Here is a 20,154-nt window from a genome sequence, read left to right on the forward strand (position 1 = left end):
GATTATACAGTAAGCAACCAATACAGTAATACTAGGGAGCGACAAAATAAATACACCGCGGCTCTTAAAACAAATACACATACTAGAGCACATAAATATCATCAGAGTCCCACTCAGCTCAGGAGTGTTTGCACTCTACTCACAGTGCACGTCCACCAGGATGCTGACGTTGGTGCTTCCCACGACGTTGAACACCTGGCAGGACACGGGCTCGGTGAAGAAGGAGTGATCCGCCGTGGTGACGAACACGCTCTCCCTGGCGCCCTCCAGCAGCACGCCACCTTTTGCCCACCTGACGAAGAAACACATCACCGTTTAGGTTTCAAGCATTTTAAAATCATTGTCAGTTTGTCAGCAGATCTCAAAAGCATAATAATAAGGAATAAGTGGTTCACACTTATCACACTAAGCTGTTAAACTAACGTTTAAAAAAAACCTCTATGTCAAAACCTGAAGGAATGATATCAAGCTAAAAAAAAAAAAGCATTTCTTTTCATCTCTGTTATCCAGATATATAGCTCAAACATCAGATAACCATATTGCACATCTGCCATGAGATGACATTTTAATACACACTCAATAGGCTTAGTGCCTAAGTGCCTGGCAGTGCTCCCACACTGGGACCCTCTGGTGGAGTCTCAAACCTCAGATTAAAACCGCTGTGTTTAAGTCCAGCATTTAGCAATTTCAATGCTTCAGTGCTGTCACTAAAGATTAAAGTCAGTGTTTAATTGTTTAACTGTTCAATACTTTCACTAATTCTGTTCTGCAAGCAGAAAATACAATTCAGGATCGCCTCCAGACGGTGGTGACAAGCAGATAGTAATGAACGGAAAGAAAATCAATTGACATTGAACATATTTGCAATACGGCCTCTGATGTTGGACTGCAGGTATCAAATGAAACAGTGTCCCTAAAAACATTGACAATGATCAAAACGAACTGGACACAAACAATGCTGTCAAAGTTGGTAACATATTGATTATTTGATAAATAGAACATAATACCTTGGTATTAAAGTCAATGGGAAGAAAAGTGCATGTATTAAACGTTCAATCAAGTTTCTGAGAGCCTGGGCTCACTTCAACGTCCAACTGTGTGTAGCAAAATGCTGTCTAATTAATTGCTGTAATAGCTCAATGACAGCGAGCTGGCTAATCTTAGCGAGCTTGCTCGCTAATAATCCATGATACAAATGTATTATCACAGGGTCGAATTTAGCCAACAATAAATGTGTTACAGTACAAAGCAGAAATGTGCCACGAATGATGGCTCTCTACTAGCCAAGAGCGATACAGGCTACAAGCTAACTTTAAGCTAAGTTATCTTAGCCAGCTAGCTGTGTCTCGGCATGGATCTACTTTGGTTGCTTCGTGAAGTGAGCTAATAAAAGTAATTTCCAAATGGTAAATGGACACAATCAAATAAAGGAGTATTACAGATAACGTTATGCTAAATATGATATATGATTGTAATGCAATGTCGCTGTTGACCAATCCCCAGGATGCTCTGTACGTGAGAGCATGTGTACGAGAAACAGTAGTTGAGTCCAGATTGCTTTATGGCCATCGATATCATTAATAACAAGGATTTTCTGATAATTACATATGGCTTAGAGATACATTCTTGTAAAATGTAATCCAGACCTGACGCCAATGATGGGAGGGTTGCCAGTGGCCTGACAGGTGAAGGTGACTCTCTCGCCCTCCATGACGGAGCGAGGTTCGATAGACAGGGTCACCATAGGAGGGTCTACACAGGGAGAGATACATATTTAATGTAGAACCAAAGATACACTGAATCACTGTTGTGTTTCAGCAGCAAGAGGATTGATTTCCCACACAAATAAGTCACAACAAATGATACATTTCACAATAAAATCTGGTATTCTTAAAACGCCACTTCTCTACGGTGTTCTGTACCAACACGGCACCGGTTCTACATCTACAGTTACTGCAGTTATTCTCCCAGTAATTACTAACGACACTGGGCTGGAAAAACACATCAATCTTCCTGATTGAAAATTCAAACTGCAGTTTGCTTGTGAGCAAGCATTCCTTATTTCTCCAGGGACACGATTAAAATCTCATATAGCACAAAAAGTATCAGGTTTTTCCAGATGTTGACGAGTATCAACTCGCTCCAGGAGAAAATCCCCGGCTCCAAAGATGGTGCCAAATCAATGCAAACCGCTCAAATCAAACTTGGAACCAGCCCAAGTTTGAGAAAAATGGTGGCTGTAAATTTAAATACACGGCATATGTGTTGTTCTTTTGCTTGTAGTTACTTTGTTGATGAGTGCTGGGGCAGCGAATTAAAACGACAGAGTGATTTTTCCATGTGCCAACACAAAAACAGCCCCATCTCTGCATGGAAAAAGGGCAACTCACGGTGGACGTTGAGGGCAACAGTTGCTCGTTTACCCATCGGCACCGCCGGGTTGCTGGCCACGCAGGTGTAGTTGCAGCTGCTGTCAGTGTCAACTGGTGTGATGGGCAGGTAGCTCCTGGTCGTCACCCTCTTCCTGTCTGGCAACACTTCCTGTTCAGCACAAAATAAATAGGGAGCAAGAGAAGAGGATGGTAGATTTTAGGGAGGGGAGCAAACAGAGAAAGATCAAAGAGGAGGAGGAGGAGCGCAGTGGATGAGGAAGGACGAAGCGGACAAAAAAGAGAGGAGGAAACGGGGAAATATCAAGGGAGGAGAAAGAGAGAAGAAAGGGAGGAGAAAGGAGAGAGACATAGGGGGGTTAGCAAAGGAGCCAAGAGAGTCAAAGAAAAAGCACAACATGGAAATAGAAACAGTAATCTGGAGTTAGAAATACAATTTTACATTTTTTTAGACATGATGCAAGAAAGAAAAAGGAAGTTGGAAATTGCAAAGGAGCTTAAAGGAGAAATTTGATAGAGATCCATGTTCTTGGAATTTAATCATCATAATTCAGACGTTTAATGTTGGTTTAGAAAAATACCTCTCACTACAAAATGCTCTTACAATTACAGCAAGCAATTCAGCTCGACTTTGCATTTAAAATTAGAGCCGAATACGAAGGTGAAAAAGAAAAGAAAAGAAGCCAGAAATCAGGTTATTTATCAATCAGTCACTCACTTATATATATAATTTAGATGAAATACATATTTGGGTTTTGGTTATTAGGACAGAAGAGGGTTGGGGGATAGGGAATTTGCAATGGACATTGTTCACAGTTTGACATTCTTAATTGCAGCAATCGGACACTCACGGACGGATGAATCAATAATGACAGTAATTCTCAGTTGAAGCCATGCAACATAAAGTGTACATCTTTTTTACTTCACCACAAAAAATTCCAGTCACGATGAATTCTGGAGGTGAGGTGAGTTGCTTAGCAATGCGGCTAAAAATCTGTCAAGAAAGTGTGTGCGGCCTCCATAGATGCGTGGTCAGTAACGCAATAACATAAGAGCAGCATGTAATATGTATGAGCAGGTGTGTGTGTGTGTGTGTGAGTGTGTGTGTGTGTGTGTGTGTGTGTGTGTGTGTGTGTGTGTGTGTGTAGGAGAATATACAGGAGTGTGAAGAGTGTGAATGTGGGAGAAAAGAGCGCAGAATATATCACTGTGATCGCAAGTGTCACCAAGTACGGTTCCGGTCTAAATATGTGTGTGTGTGTGTGTGTGTGTGTGTGTGTGTGTGTGTGTGTGTGTGTGTGTGTAGTGGGGACCTGGACAAGTTTTTGCTGGTTCTGACTTTTCCAAAGGCTTGTTTGAGGGTTAAGAATCGGTTTCAAGGTTCAGGCTGGAATTAGGTTTCGGGTAAGGGTTCGAGTGAAGCATTTAGCTGAGATTGGTTACGGTTAGGATAACAGGCTCGGGAGTACATTATGTCATTGAGGGGTCCTCACAAAGATAGAAGAACAGGGTTGTGTGTGTGTGTGTGTGTGAGAGAAAGTCTTTGGCTGCGTTTGTGGATTAATTACATATGTCTTGGATCTGTCCATGTTTCAAGTTGTGTCACGACCATAAAGATGTTGAAATAGGGTCTGATAGAGAGGGAATGCATAGGCAAGGCAATTAAAAAACGGTATTAATTGGATCAGGTCCAGATTCTCTGATGAAGATGCGATTATGATCAAGACGTCTATTTATTCTATTTGGACATCGATTCTGGACGTCTATGGAGTCCAGAATCCCAGTTACCGAGGTGGGAATCAAATTTGTCACCTAATAAAAGCACTATGTAGTAACTATGCAGGTATTATAAGCTTTCATAACAAACTTCAGTACCTTTTAAATTATCTTAAATGTAGACGAACCAAAAAGACACGATTTCCTAAACAAATGTTCTTATAATCATATTTGGTAAATATGTATTACATCCAGCAAAAGGGTTCCAAGGCTGGAATTGAACCTGAGACGTTGCATTTATACGGCATGAGCTGTAACCACTCAGCTTACCAAGGAGCTTTGGCCTTCAAAGAGGTTTCCATTATTCCTTTAACATATGAGCATATTTGTCTCCCAGAGGAAACATGAGCCGCATGCTGTGTCGGTGTACTGGAGCACCATTCTTCAGCCGAGCCATAGGGGAAATTTAGGGTAGCCGAGTTTTGTCGAATGTCAGGTTTATGTGTGTCGGCTTGGTCCAAAAATGCAACTGTGACATTATGACTAATTCATTTTGGTTTGTTTGTGTGACACCTGTGATGCATTTCACTGATGCGTGTTCCCTTTCAAAGAAATATATACAATATTTACTGTATTAATTGTCTCCCACCACGTTTCAAAGGACAACATGCTTCTTCCCGTTGGTTAGCAGGCCGGAATCTGCAATTTGTAAGCATTTAAAAGCATTAAATAGCTTTAAATTGTAATTATGGTCCCCATCTGCCGAGCATATCATTTCTTCAAACCAAGAACAAAGAAAGTCTTGTACTGGCTTTGCACTGCATACTGTATTTCCCTAATGCAGGACTCCAGGGGTGATGTGCGGCCCGAGGCGCTCATACTGTGATTCCCTTTTGCAGTGCCCACGGCAAAAAGCACATAAACAAACAAACAACCAGACTGAGGGTGGCTGTTATTCAGGAGCAGACTGTCGGTAACACAATTTGTGTTACAAATACCATTTTTCGCAGGCATTTAAGATTATACAGATCTCATTTTAGTGTAATAATCTCTCCATGGTTTTATGTGGCACTCGCTAATATCTGCATGTGTGCATGTGTGTGTGTGTGTGAGTCACCGTGGACTGGTAGGCCCCCTCCACAGCGACTCCATCCTTGGTCCACTGGATGTGTGCTGCAGGCTTGGCCCCGCGGGTCACACAGGTCAGGTTGTACGGATTGCCGGCCATCAGCAGGAGCTCCGGGGACCCGTCAACCACCGGGTCCTCAGGGGGGACTGGAGGAGACACACACACACACACACACACACACACACACACACACACACACACACACACACACACACACACACACACACACACATCCCAGCTTTAAAATGGACACACTTATGCAAGTGTGCACTCATGAATACAGCCATAAATGTACATGTGCATATAGATAGAGAAAATACTGTCCAACTGGGCAGATTTAAAAATAGAAGAGTTTCATTCTTAGGATTTCCATCATACTTACAACACCGCTTTGTTCCTTGAAAGTTCACATTTTGGAAATATAGCAGAAATACAGTATCTTTAACCGTTATGCTGTTAATTCCTCTCCATTATCTTGTTTCTCTTCTACATTCCATTATATACTGCACAATCTAGAGCAGTGGTTCTTAACCTTATTGGAGGTACTGAACCCTGCAAGCTTCATCAGTGCATTCACCGAACCCTTCGTAATTGGAAAAATAAAATATGATTTCTTCAAAACATAGATATATATTTTGTTAGTGCACAAAATGAACCATGCATCAGTTGCACACAAAATCACTGTCAAATCAACAAAACATGAATTTCACACAAAAAACATAACTCAATGAATATTTACTGCAAATCAATGTGACGAAAAGAAGGAAAACTGCGTTGCGGCCCGACATTGCTAGTGTGAACCGGGCTGTACTGTGTGTGTCTTGACCCCTGCCGAACCCCTGAGAGTGACTCACCGAACCCCTGGGGTTTGATCAAACCCAGGTTAAGAACCACTGATCTAGAGCAACTTCCTATATATTAAATATATACAGGTACAGTTAATGCCGTGCTCAAGAGCCATGTGACACCGGCTGTTTATGGTGGTTGCCATTAACTTTCACCATCTGCAGATTCACTCAAATCTGTGAGCTTTTTCCGTTGCAATATTGTCTATAATATTCTCTGTTTTCAACACAAAAGAAACAGTATGGATGCTGGAATCTGAAGGGGAAACGAGATATGAAATCTCATGAACGACGCATCACATATAGTCAATAGTAGGTTCAACATGGGTGCATCTAAATTGATCGTCCACTTTTAACCACACAGCTTATCCAAAAAGATGAAGCTCTCTCTCTCTCTCTCTCTCTCTCTCTCTCTCTCTCTCTCTCTCTCTGATCTAATCGTCTCTGACCTCCTTGAAATGAAAAGCTTCTTTTGCTCAAATTGTGGTGGTTAAAAGAAAAAATGTACCACGAGTAGAAGAAAAAAAAAGGCCCCTGCATCTGCAGCCGGTCCACCTACTGAGCACGTTGAGTTTGGCCCTCCTGGAGCGCAGGGCGGCCTCCGTGGCCTGACACTCGTACAGCGAGTCATCGGACAGCTCGGCGTGGGAGATCTCCAGGTTGTACTGGCCGATGTCCAGCGCCCGCAGCACCCGGTACCTGGGCCAGGCTGCAGGAGAGAGACACACACAGCAGGTGCACCGTTACAGGATGGAGAGACATCCAATTTATTTTGTGATTCATGGACCTGTTGGAGTTCCTGTTTCAGCTCCACCGTGAGTCACGCAACGTTTATTTGCGGGTCAGGAAAAGCTCGGCGAGTTGCCGAAAATTAACTTCTGGAATGTAATTTAAAAAAAAGTGGCACCAACCCGGAAAAACATGACCTGCTGTTTTTAAAAAGCGATTGCTGGCATGAAGGAAGAGGCACATTACGCGTTGCTATTACAGTCACGAGTCATCGTGATGGCGATGCCTTCACAAGCGATCTGTGTCGGGAAATAATATCATATTTAGTTTGGAAACGCTGAATGATAAGTTGCAGGTAGTGATTCTGAAAAAATAGAAGTTTTTCATTTCCATCTGCTGGTTGAGAAAACTAGATGAAAATGGAAATGCACCGGGGAAATGTAAATTCACAGGTGACTGAAAGCTCCAGGTTCATATTTTAGAGGCTGCATTTTTTTTGCCTTCATTATCATATTTTTTGTTATGAAGAATGTCTTAAAATCTGTGGGAACACAGTTTATTATCAAAGTCATTTTTAGCTGTCCCAAATCTTCAATTTCTGCCATGAAAGTTTAGGCTGGAAAAGTATGGATTATGGAATATGCAAAGAGGTGGTTCATCTAAATGAACAATCCTTTAAACAGGTTTTGATAACAAAAAGTAGTCCCTATGGTTCAGTGTCTTCTGTGGATTATCCACAGCTTTGCTTTTTTGTGGAAAGAGTTCTTAATTTTTAAGTTTCTTTATTGTGTGACATTCTCCATTGTATTGCGGTTGCAGCAGAAATCTGAGCCTCAGGAAATAAAACCGAACTATCTGGATGTACAGACACCACTAAAGGTATAAGTGAGGATACACTGTATATTTTACAGCTGCATGTTGTTTTGCAGTTTCAGGAACAACAAACAATAGGAAAAGGAACATTAAACCTTTTGAAAGCAATCCTCCATCCACTCGTCATCGTCTCTCAGTGACTGTGTTTCTGTCCTCTGCTCATGTTGTTTACGACGTAAATCAGATATAAAAGCTCTTATGAAACAGATAAAAGCTCAATCACAATTGCATTACACCAATCAGAGCCCGAGTGCAGCAAATGGGATTTTGTATTTATGTGAAAATGTCAAAGCTTTTTCTTTTCTGTTATCATAACACGCAGATAGCAGTTAGCATTAATAGCATTCATTACAGTGGTTCTGAAGACCTTTCTTAGCCAGAGCCTCTGCACGTCATGATGCGTCCTTTGCACAAACAACACAGAGGAAGTGATGCACACAGGAACACACACTCACAGATAAACAGCTGAAGGGTTTTTACACAAACTGATCAAACATCGGCACACACACGATGCCATGACGCCCCATCGGTTTCCTGTAAGATACACACACTGCAGAACTACAGGCAGCAGCGTTCCAATTACAACACCCCCCTTTTCTCTCAGTTTGAACCCTCGCCTCTCAGACAAAGACATAATTGAGCGTGACGTCCCACTAGGGGGCACTCATTGATCCTCCGTGCCCAATCCTAACATGACATCATGGATTCAGATGGCGAAGGCAGGCAAGCAGAGCAAAGCAAAGCAGGCAGTTGGGGTGCGTGCAGGAGGAAGGAGGAGGGGGGACAAAAGTATTAGAGGAGATTACATCATCCACTCCAGCACCTCGCACCATAGCAACCACAGAGGTGAAAGCACCCCGGGGAGAAGGAGAAGGAAGAGGAGGAGGAGGAGGAGGTTGAGGCCGAACAATAAACCACCACTTATGCCTGCAGGTAATGAGTGGATGTGTGTTTAAGGTATTTGCATAGATGCATGAAAACATGATACACAAATGTATACGTATATGTATATGTAATGAAAGAGTTTTCTGTATATTTCAAAAAAATCTGCTTTTGTCGGTGAATGAATGCAGATCTCCTGTGTGTGTGTGTGTGTGTGTGTGTGTGTGTGTGTGTGTGTGTGTGTGTGTGTGTGCAAACTGCAGGTATGAATTTAGTGCACAATCTTCCCTCCTACATTATGATCAACAGCTGTATACAACATGCATGAAACATGACATACATGTCATGTTTCATGCAGTAACACCCACGTTAGATCAAAATTAATTTGCTCTTTCGGTATAAATATGAACACCATACAGACTTTCCTCCATACATTGACATGACCTCTTGTTTATATTGCGGACGTGAAAAGCAAAAGATTGAGACGCCATCCGTCAAGGATGAGGGGAGGACTGGCAGCACAGACAACTTAAGGATAAATAATGGATGGGAGCGGATGATGGATGGCTGAAAAGCAGAGAAAGAGAGACAGAGAGGACAACATGTTTATCAAACGCTGGAGTGTTTATCATCGGAACCGCGCTCGCAAAAAGGCTGCAAGGACAAAGAGAGCATTACCCACATAAAGAGAGAGGGAGGTGGGAGGGAGGAGAGGAGAGGAGAGGAGAGGGAGGGGAAGGAAAAGCAATAAAAGGGGGTCTGGAAAGCGAGTGATGATGGAGCTGAAGTCTGAAAGACGGAGGAGCAGGACATGAGAGACGTGCTGACCTTTATGAACCTGTGAATTAAATTGAGTTGAACACAAGATTCACATGTCAGATTATCACTTGAGTGACTGTGTGTGTGTGTGTGTGTGTGTGTGTGTGCATGTGTGTGTGGGCTGACTGGATGTGTGGGTGAAAGTATGAAGCTAATGTACTTTTTTTAATCCTCTATAATGCTACATTTAGTATATTATTAGATTTTTCATTAAAATAAATATCTGTGACATTTTCACATGTAAATCTAGTAATCACATTTCATTTTTTCTTTGTAATCCTTAAACAGACAATTATTTAAAACTAAGGGTTTTCTTCAAGAAAAAAAGAAGAATAGTTTGGAAAAGAAAAACTTTATATTCTTTATAGTTTGAGTCCTTGAAGTGTCACCGACAGAAACTTCATCTTCACCAAAACAAAAATCTAAGAGCCAAGACGTCGCCGTCCTGTCAGTGTGATTGACAGTTGGCACTAAAACCGCCGCAATGCGACCTACTGTCATCACACATATCAGATGCCGTCGACGGATACAATATTCATCCATTCATGGGAAAACAATAAAGAATATAAAAAGGGGATCTCAAAGATGAATAATCGATAAGCAGATGTTGTTTATGCCGCTTTGTAAATTACATATTTATTGAATTAAATGATCAATACTACCCTCAACATTTAGGTGATGTGCACATTCATGCATTAATAATCACAATCCAACCATCTACCATAAAACATGTGGAAATGGATCATTGTACATAATGAGTACTTTTGGTCCTTTAAGTATATTTTGAAGCTAATACTTGTATTGACTAATTGTACACGGTGGTACTTCTACTTTTACAGTAAGTAAAATATCTGCAGGTGTTGTGTGCTGTGGTCAGTGCTCAAGGTGATAAAACAATAGTAAGTATGCTTTTTCCTCTCTTTACACTTTTGCCTTATGACAATGGTGCCTCATTATATAGAGAGCTGAGATTGTTCTGCAATTTTTGATGTAAAACACACGGGTATGTACAGTATCTGATATGCAAGTGCCTTTTTTTTGAGAATACAAAAAAAACATATACAAAAAATACAAAAAGAAAAACACACAGTGCAGATAGGAGGTTCCCCCCTATATTTTTCCTGGTTCATTTTGCAGATAGAAGGTTTTGCACCATCGATTTGCAAGAAGAACAACAACCGATATGGCCGAGGAGTCTCACTCGCAGCTGTCAATCACGCTGCACGTGAAGCAAGCTGCCGATCGACACAGCGATGATCAAATATGGATCAAGATGATGTCCCCGCATTGCCTCGAATGTTAGCGGAAAGCGTATTGTCGTAAAATGAGGAAATGTAAAATGACTCGGCTGGCATGTTGAAAACAGTCGAGTCAAAACCCACAAAACAACAGGATATTAAGAATATGATTCTAAAGACATTTGAGGCGACAAATAGGCAAAACACAGCATCTCGGTTCATGTCTGATCAGAGCTGTGGAATTTTGCAAATGTCATTAGGAAGCACTAAAAGTCGGAGCAAGCCGAATGTTGAACTATCAGGAGAGTTTGTATATTTTTCATGAATGTTACCGACTGTAGCTTTGAGGAGTGCCTCAAGTGATCTTCCTTCCGTCGAGTCTCTCATTTGGCGACCGTGGCGCAGTGGTGAGCAGGGTCGTGCTCCAATCAGAGGATCGGCGGTTCGATCCCCAGCTCCGCCAGCCTGTATCGATGTGTCCTTGAGCAAGACACTTAACCCTAAATTGCTCCCGTAGTTGCGCCTACGGTGTATGAATGCTAGATAGTCCTGATGTGGCACCTTGCATGGTAGCTCCTCTCATCAGGGGGTGAATGATTCCTATGTAGAGCGTCTGTGAGTATTCAGAAAAGCGCTATATAAAATCAAAGAATTATTTATTATTTTTGGTTTTTCTTTTCTGAAATATTTGGCCAGAATGCATCACGGTCAAAAGAGCAAGAGCCATCATCCTGCTGCAGGCATACCATGTCAACACCAGCAGTCATAAGCCACGACGGTCAAAAGCTTGTTTCAATGTTTTCTAAAAAGAAGGTCAGTGGACAACACAATGTTTTCCTTTTTCTATTCTTTCCTCTACCGGCCTCTTGTTTTGGCACATTGAGTTCTCCTCGACGCAGATAGAAAACCTCTTCTCTGTCTTTTTTTTGACTCTCCTCACTTTTTTTGGTTGCTTCCCCCCATCACGTTCTCCACTGTTGGACTCGCAGTAAGTCACACTGGATGTGCGTGTCGGCTTAAAAATGTAAATGGGAGTGTGCGTCTGCTTTTGTCAGCAGTGTGAGGGATTTTCTCTAATTCAGCATGATATACAGGACTCATTTCGGCCCAGATCGTCACTCACACGCCTCTTGGCTCTTAACTCTCTCTCTCTGTTCAGTGTTCATTCCCTTAATGTTAAAAAAAACCCCTCCACTTTTCAACCGTAATAGCTTTTGTCAGGGTTCTTACAGTCAAAACTGAACCGAAACCGTAGCTGAGTTATTCCCCATCTTCACTTCACTTTGATCCCTGCAGCTTGGTGCAGCTGCAAGGGTTTCTCTCTCTCTCTCTCTCTCTCTCTCTCTCTCTCTCTCTCACTTCAGGTTTTATCTCCCCCTCCCCCTCACCTCTGAGACCCTCTCCGACGCCGAGCGCCAGGCCGTCCTTGGTCCACTGGACAATGCCGCTGTAGTTGAAGACCAGGCAGGACAACACCACCCGTTCTCCCAGCACCACCGACTGGTCCGCCGGCTCCTGAGAGAAGCGAATGCACCACGCTGCAAACAGAAAGGGGCAGAGGAGGGGGGGGGGAAATCAATTTTAAGTTCCTTTTCATTGTGACCCGGCCGTGAGCTGCCATCTTTTTACTGCACTGTATCGAGCCACGCGGTCCCTCTCCGGTCTTATCGACTTGTGGCCTGTCCATATGGCGGCTGCTGGGGTGATTTGTCATGTGTCTTTATTGTGTATATGGTGCTTTTATTGTCCTTTTTTTTTTTAGCACAGGGTTTTTACTGTGGGGGAAATGTCTCCTACGGGACGGCGGCAAGCTTTTTGAATTGAATTGCCTGCATTTATGCACATAAGCATTGGCTGAGTGGAGGCACACAGGAGAATTCACAGATTTGTGTGTCATAAGATCTTTTTAATCATTTCTGTTTTCAACTGGACACAAAGCTCAATTTTGCACATGTGTCATTCCTCCTGGCCTCCTGCCTCTGTTTCCTCTCTTTCTTGCCCCCGTTTCAAGTTTTTCCCTGGACTTTACTGAGACTTATGTATGTCTCCGCGTGGGAACGTGTGTGTATGTGTGTGTGTGTGTGTGTGTGTGTGTGTGTGTGTGTGTTGCAAAAACATCATTGCCAAGCTGTGATACACAGCCTGCTCTTTTTCATCATCCAGTACAAAGGCTTTTGCTTACACACACACATTTCCTCCAGCAAAATAAGCCTTTTGGCTATCGCAGTGCCGCTAAAATACACGGGTAAAAAAACTACAAGTGTATAGCGGCGGGCATACATTAACGCTCTCGCATAAAGAGAAAGTGTCAGGTGAGGAGGCGAGGAGGCGAGGAGGCACCAACCCCGCCGCCGTTTTCAGCTGTTTGCATCATCAGGTAAAATTGTTTCATATTCCAGAGAAAGTCTTGCGAGAAAGGCGCGCTAATTAAGGCAGAGCGGGAGGCTGGGGTGCCTTGGATGACGTGCACGTGCACGAGCACACGTGCACGCACACTGAAATCTCGCACAAGCAGACGCTCCTGCACACACGCAACATTGAATCACACCCCCGATGTGTGCACTCCTCACTGAGTCTGTCACGCACATGCAATTGCACATTGAGTCACATCCAGGCACACGTACACAATATTGCATGCGTGCACGCACGCACACACACACACACACGCACACACACACAAACACACACACACACACACACACAGAAACACTTCCACAGAGTTGCTGTTTGTCTTCCCACAGGCTATTCTGTTCTTGGATCATGGTTAAAACAATCCTATTAGCTAATTAAGGCGTAACTGGTTAATAAAGCCGGCCGTGGCTCTGAGGGACGCGTCTCAGTGGGATTGAACCACAAAGGTGCAAACAACGGGGAGATTTACTGATTTGTCAGGAGGATTACACGACCTGTCATGTTATTTGCGTGCAGGAGGCTCCTCTACTTGAAGACGAGGATCTTCAGACTTCCCAAGAGGCGCTTTGATGTTTCATCAACTTTCCTTTTTGAATACTGAATCAAGACAACTGCTGCGACTGTGAGCTGATAGTTGTTCTTTCCTTTTGAAGTTTAAGGGAAAATCCGCCTCCAAACACGGAACAATTGCTTTTTTCTTGGCCCTGTTTTTTTTTTTTTTTTTTAGTCAAACATAAAGCAGACGCTGTGATGTTGAAATACAGACGTATTGAAGTTTTAATTTTTTTCTTCTTCATCAAGCTCAAATCCATCAGCTTTTGTGTTGAGAGAGGTTTTGCTGTCCTGGCTCCCGGGTTATAGAAACATCCTCAGGTCAGTAAACTCAGATCTTATTGTCTCTCTTTACTCGTGCTCCTGCTCTGAATCCTTTGAAGGCCTTTAAACACAACATGCTCATCTTGGTTTGAGATATATATTCACATAAATTCTTTTTTTGGGGTGGGGTGTTTCCCTCTTCATGTGCTTTTATTCTTTAATTTGTGACATTATTCATTTTGCAACCCAGGTGTTGAGGAGAATAAAACAATTACCTTTGGTGTCAGCTCACCAAATTAAAGAGTGATGGCTTCTTATTAGCGCCAACACGGTGCACCAATGTCTTAACAGTCAAATACGATGAATATAATAATAATAACAATTTTATTTATAAAGCACATTTCGCAGACAAAAGAGATCACAAAGTGCTGTACAGTTAAGAAAAACACAGTAAAAAACACATTAAAAGATGGAGGAGTAAAAAACACCCGTGTGAATGTGGTTGGACCACTCCATACAACTAATCTGCATTATCAATTAAGTTTTGAGGAAAACTCATTTCCTTCTGTATCACGCTTGTGTATGATTAAAATAGTATAATTCAACTAAACTAAATCCCAATAAAACTATTCATGGTTATGTTTAGGCAGCAAAACTACTCGGATAGATTCAGGAAAACACGGTTTGGCTGAAATTAAGTACGTTTGTTACATTATTTCAATCCCAGACGCAAATTAAAATGAGATAACATTGACTTTTGTTTTCACAGCAAAATTCCTGCTCAGAGCGCTAAAAGTTATGCTAAAAAAAAAAAGCACTCATCTCATTCAACCTTTATTTCTGACCCCCCCCCAAAGTACTATTTAACAGTCAAATAGGGTGTAATCTGCAGAAGAAGACACAATGAAAAAAAAGCCTCAATAGACCAGAATGCAATGCAGTTACAAGACATTTTCAGTCTGCAATCCAACTCGTGAATCACTTCTACAAAATTTAACTATAGCACGAAATGAGATCAATGGCAGACGGGCCGGTCCTCTAATTACACACACAAACTGCACATGCAAGCAGAACGTCCTCAACGCATTTCATTTATTCATCGTGAGTTAGACCAGAAGAAGGAGCCAAAATATTAATTTCAACTTTCTCAAACCGGGCAGGAAAAGCTGCATCTTTCTGTCGTTCATCTTCGGGAGCCAAAAAGACAAACTGAGACAAAAAACAATGGAAAGGGAAGCTGCTGCTGCCGTTTCCTTCCGAGAAGAAGACGAAGACGAAGACGGAGACGAAGCTGCTGGAATGTGATATGCTGCTGACATGAGTGATTTACATGTGGGTCATGTCATGCATGATTTATGCAAAATTAACAGCTATTACGAGTGAGGGCCCTCTTCTTCGTGTATAACTCTGTACAGAACAACGCATGGCCTCCTGGGACAGAGTGCGGTGTGTGTGTGTGTGTGTGTGTGTGTGTGTGTGTGTGTGTGTGAGAGAGAGAGAGAGAGAGAGAGAAAAAGTGACAGAAAGACATAATGGAGGAGACAGAGAACATTTCTGTTTGTGTGTCGATATTTGAGTATGCATGTGTGTGTGTGTGTGTGTGTGTGTGTGTGTGTGTGTGTGTGTGTATTAATCCGTGTTTATGAGTATGCGGGTATGTATTTGTGTGCATGTGTGTGTGTGTGTGTGTGTGTGAGAGAGAGAGAGAGAGAGAGAGAGAGAGAGAGAAATAAATGAGGAGACAGACAATATTTCTGTTTGTGTGTCGATATTTGAGTGTGCATGTGTCTCTGTGTGTGTATTTAACTGTGTTTATGAGCATGCGGGTATATATTTGTGTGGATTTGTGTGTCTGTGTGTGTGTGTGTGTGTGTGTGTGTGGCCTGTCAGCCTGCAGCAGGGACTCAAATCGCGAAGGAGAGAGCTGCTCTGACAGAGAACAGAGATGTAATTAACCCTACGGGATACCCACCCTCCTCCTCCTCCCAACACACACACACACACACACACACACACACACACACACACACACACACACACACACACACACACACACACACACACACTCCTTGTCTATCTCCTCTGCCATGTGCTCACCTCTTCACTCTTTCTCCCTTGCCACCTTCACACCTTCACTTTCTTTCATACCCGTCTCTCATCCTTTTGTGTCTCTTTCTTCTCTCATCTTGTCTGTCCTCCTTTCTTCCCACTCTTTCTTTTGTGCCTTTTTTCAACAAAGCAAGTCATCTTTCCTCTGTCTTTTTTCATCTCTTGCTCTCTCTTGACCACCCCTTTGCTTCTCCTCTCTCTATCTTTTTCTCACCTCTCTTCCTCCAGCATTTCTCTCTCTCTATTCCTCCCTCTTTAAATTATTCTCTCTCCATATATTTGAACTATGTTTCTATCGTCTAACTTCTCCTCACCTGTCTTCTATCTTTCCCTAAGTTTGTCTCCTCCTCCTCCTCCTCCTCCTCCTCCTCCTCCTCCTCCTCCTTTTCTTTCCTCCTCTTCCTCCTTGGTGCCTTGCATCATTATCCTGAGGGATGATGTGAGGTGTATCTTATCTTCCTCTCTCTGCCTTCCATTGCATAATGACCCAGTGGTACAATAGATGGCGCTTCCCAATAACAGCCTCGGTGTCCAAACATATTATCTTTTATGTCTTTAATATCTTTTATTCACACTGTCCTCTTTATTCCATTTATACTCTCACCATTTAAGTATTAAGTATACACATCTTTTTAAACGTATTTGCACATATTACATTATACATGAGCAGAAGTATTCAGTGGAACAACGATGACTCTCTTGGAATAGATGAGCTGAACTAGAAAACTGTGCAAGTTAAATCCTGGGTGACTCACAAAGCTTAATGGTGAATATGATTTTGATTGACAGTCACGTCATGTTTTTAAACGTGATGTGAGGTTAGTCGTACATTCAGTTACACCAAATGACACAATGTGCTGTCATTTCCTTCAAAATCCCTTTTATCACCTGATGCACTGCAAAGAAAATGCATCTCTAAGTGTGTGAGATGGGTTGTGCGGTTTATGTAAGGCTGTTGGTCTCGCTTCAGGTCCCTTGCCTTAGCAGTTTTATTTTTTGTGCTTATGCTTTGATACAAAGTTCTGTTATAGGGTGCAGTATATGCTCTGACACGTTCAAGTCTTTTGTCTTGCAGGACGATATATTCTCAACATTTGTTGACACAAAGTGCAGTGATGGGAAGGTCATTATTTTTGCAGGTATTTGGTCAGAAACCAAACTTTTTTTTCAACCTGATGTTGGTGCCAGATGGAAAGTCAGAAGATCGGCAATGTTATTGAGCGTCATTCATATGCATCCAGAAACCAACACGACCTCAACTCGTCAAATTGCACAGTTTGGTTAGTGGCCCTTAGTGTGTCAGATACTTTAGAAACACACTTTAGCGTCTGAATGAGACGCACTAACTAACTCCAACGCAAACCCATTTGCATCAGTAGTAGACAGTCAGAGCACCTAGCACAGTATAAAGAGCAAGAAAGTCTGCTTAGGTGAGAGGTCGAGGGGGGTGGCTGTGTCAAACAAACAGACTTTCACTCAGGAGATCGCTGATGGTGTCCGTCCTAATGCCAGTTATGTAACAAACGTCCTTATTTGAACCCAAACTGCGACCTTTTACGAAACCAAACCTTTTGCTGGCCAATCTCAATGTGATAAACTTTTCTGCAGATTGTTGACGCCCACCAATAAAAACATGGCGATGTTGCTGCTCTTGTGTGTGGCAGTATTTCTTTAGCCCACTTGTCTTTGCTGTGATTGACAGACGTGACTCTTATCAGGCAGCTTCACATTTTCCAAGCGGTTCAAACGCTTTTATGTTGGCTCGAGGATCAGAAAGAAAAGAACTTAAAACAAACTGGTATTCCAGGCAATAATGAGCAACACTGCTCGCTCGAAGAATACCTTTCATTCACTGCTCTTGTTGGAATTCAGGTTAATGTAAGGTACGTGTCTTTGAAAGACATGAAGACGGCAGTCGATATTGTATTTTCTTGTACTTCAATACCAGGACTTCTTGTCATCTTATCAGACGCTGTTCACTGAGGAATACACCCACCGCTTCCTCAGAGCTTCAGACCTCCAAAGGCCAAACACAACCTCCTGCAAGCAAAGCCTTCCAATGTAGAAATGAAAGGACAGTTTGTGAGGATCGCAACCCCAAACTGCACTCCTCCACACCCTGAAGCCTTCATCCTCCTAACCCCCGCCCCCAAAAACTGCCACGAATGACCCTCTCCGTGTATTCATGTCCCAGCTCTGCCTCCGGGCTGCAGCTCGCTCCCATTTCAAATACCCCTCACCACTCTCAGGCAGGAGAGAGCGCTTCTCTGTGTGTGTGTGTGTGTGTGCGTGTGTGTGTGTGTGTGCGTGTATTGTCCGTGTTTACACGCATGCCTGCATGCATATCTCTCATTGTTGTGTCGTGTATGTCGTGTGCATACATTTGCCTTTCTGAAAAGGCAGCAAAGGGCAAAGTGTGGACAGAAGAGTAGAAAAAAAGGTGTTTGCATGACAGAGAGAGAGCAAGAAGAGAGTGAAAGTGAGTGTAGTGTGGGAGGGAGAGAGGGAGGGAAGGAGGGAAGGAGGGAAGAGTAAACCACAGAGAAATAGAGAGAAAGGAAAAGACCAGTACGAGGAGAGAAAAAATAGGCTCCTTCATCGCCGGGTTTTCACTTCAAGCATTTCTGTGCTTCACCATTGTCCTCAGAAGATTGAATGGAAACGGGGAGGTTCATTAAATTCATACGAACACAAATCCTCAGCGCTGCAATAAAAAGTTTTGACATTTCTTTAAAGTGGAAAATGTTTTTGTTGATAAAGCGTTCTCAGAATAATGAGTGGCTCCAGGTTCTGTCTGGTTGCACAATTGGTCGGTCAGAAGAAGATTTTTTGGGAACACGATAAAATCCTCAGCCGGGACAACGCGTTCTCACAAGCAACTTGCAACTACTGATGCTCGGTCAGTTCCTTGTATTTTTTTCTGTTTTTTGTTTTTAGTCTTACAGATGCAATAAAACGCAAGCTGGGAAAATTGTTGCACGAGGAATGTTAGCATATGACCGCGAAGACAGGACAGATGAATTATCGATAGACAATTAGTGCACGCAATTTTTATTTTTACTATCTGATTAGATTAAATAGGGTATCTGCTGCTTTTATCTTCCTTATAGAAGTACATTTGAGGTCCCAGTTAGATTGAAGGGAGTCTATAGACAGCAGACACACTCACACACACACACACACACACACACACACACACACACACACACACACACACACACAAAGTTACTAGAGAAAAGTTATGTGAATCTCGTGTCACATTACGAAGCCACGTGTCCCCGCAGTCATTTACATACAAAGGTCAGAATACGGCGACCTGTTTGTTTCTGATTGGCCGAGAGGGACGACTGCATTATTCCTGTGGCACGATATGTTTACTGCTGCCTTGTTTATTTTGATGTTTTTGGGAATATCGCTCATGTAACATTTATGCCCCCGAAGCACACGGCATTAAACTGACAGAGACGAACACGAGAGCCGACAGAGGCAGAGAGGACTGAGCGAGGCCGACGCAGAGGGACAGACACCCGGATCAGAACTTTGTCACTGTGTGTCCCTGCACGCTCAGTGTTTGCTGTAAACAGTGCCCCCCCCGCATTCTCACACACACACACACACACACACACACACACCAAAACGCTGCTTTTATTTCCGCTGGCAAACACTTCCAGCAGAACAGAGAAGCAGCGTGACGCCAACCGCAGAGGAGATGCTGAGCAAACTAAGCAGTTATTGGAAATCACACACAAGCATGCACACACACACACACACACACACACCACACACACACTCCCATACACACAGACGCAGCTTAAATTACAGGGACAAGTGCATACATGATTCACAAGCACACACAAAAACTAAACAATAACCAAATATCGCTCACTCACACACGCACGCACGCATGCACACACACATGCACGCACGCACGCATGCACACACACACATGCACGCACGCACGCACGCACTAAATGCAGGTGCACACAAATATACTCAATTACACTCCCAAACTCACTGCAATCAGCACGGCTGGATCCAAACGCAGACATTTTCCTTCGCACAAACACAAACTGCACGACACACACACACACACACACTCACACACACACACACAAGTTGTTGACATGTTGACATTGCTGTCTGTCTTTCTCTCAGTGAAGTCTTTGCAATTTCAATTTGCTTCATCGTCATCCAAC

At 42.8% G+C, this 20,154-nt stretch overlaps 1 protein-coding gene across 2 annotated transcripts in view; it reads right to left on the minus strand.

Annotated features, from left to right (window-relative positions):
• kirrel1b (kirre like nephrin family adhesion molecule 1b) overlaps positions 1-20,154 on the minus strand; it is a gene marked incomplete at both ends in the record, with an annotated part of 62,008 nt that overhangs the window by 10,834 nt on the left and 31,020 nt on the right. For both annotated transcript variants that reach the window (XM_079237460.1, XM_079237459.1), the window contains 6 exons: positions 144-292; positions 1,647-1,752; positions 2,391-2,541; positions 5,224-5,381; positions 6,640-6,789; positions 12,010-12,159. In XM_079237460.1, coding sequence (XP_079093586.1) covers positions 144-292; positions 1,647-1,752; positions 2,391-2,541; positions 5,224-5,381; positions 6,640-6,789; positions 12,010-12,159 — 864 coding nt within the window. The remainder of the gene's footprint in view (positions 1-143; positions 293-1,646; positions 1,753-2,390; positions 2,542-5,223; positions 5,382-6,639; positions 6,790-12,009; positions 12,160-20,154) is intronic.

The sequence above is a fragment of the Taurulus bubalis genome (genome assembly GCF_910589615.1).
Source record: "Taurulus bubalis genome assembly, chromosome: 1".
NCBI lineage: Eukaryota > Metazoa > Chordata > Actinopteri > Perciformes > Cottidae > Taurulus > Taurulus bubalis.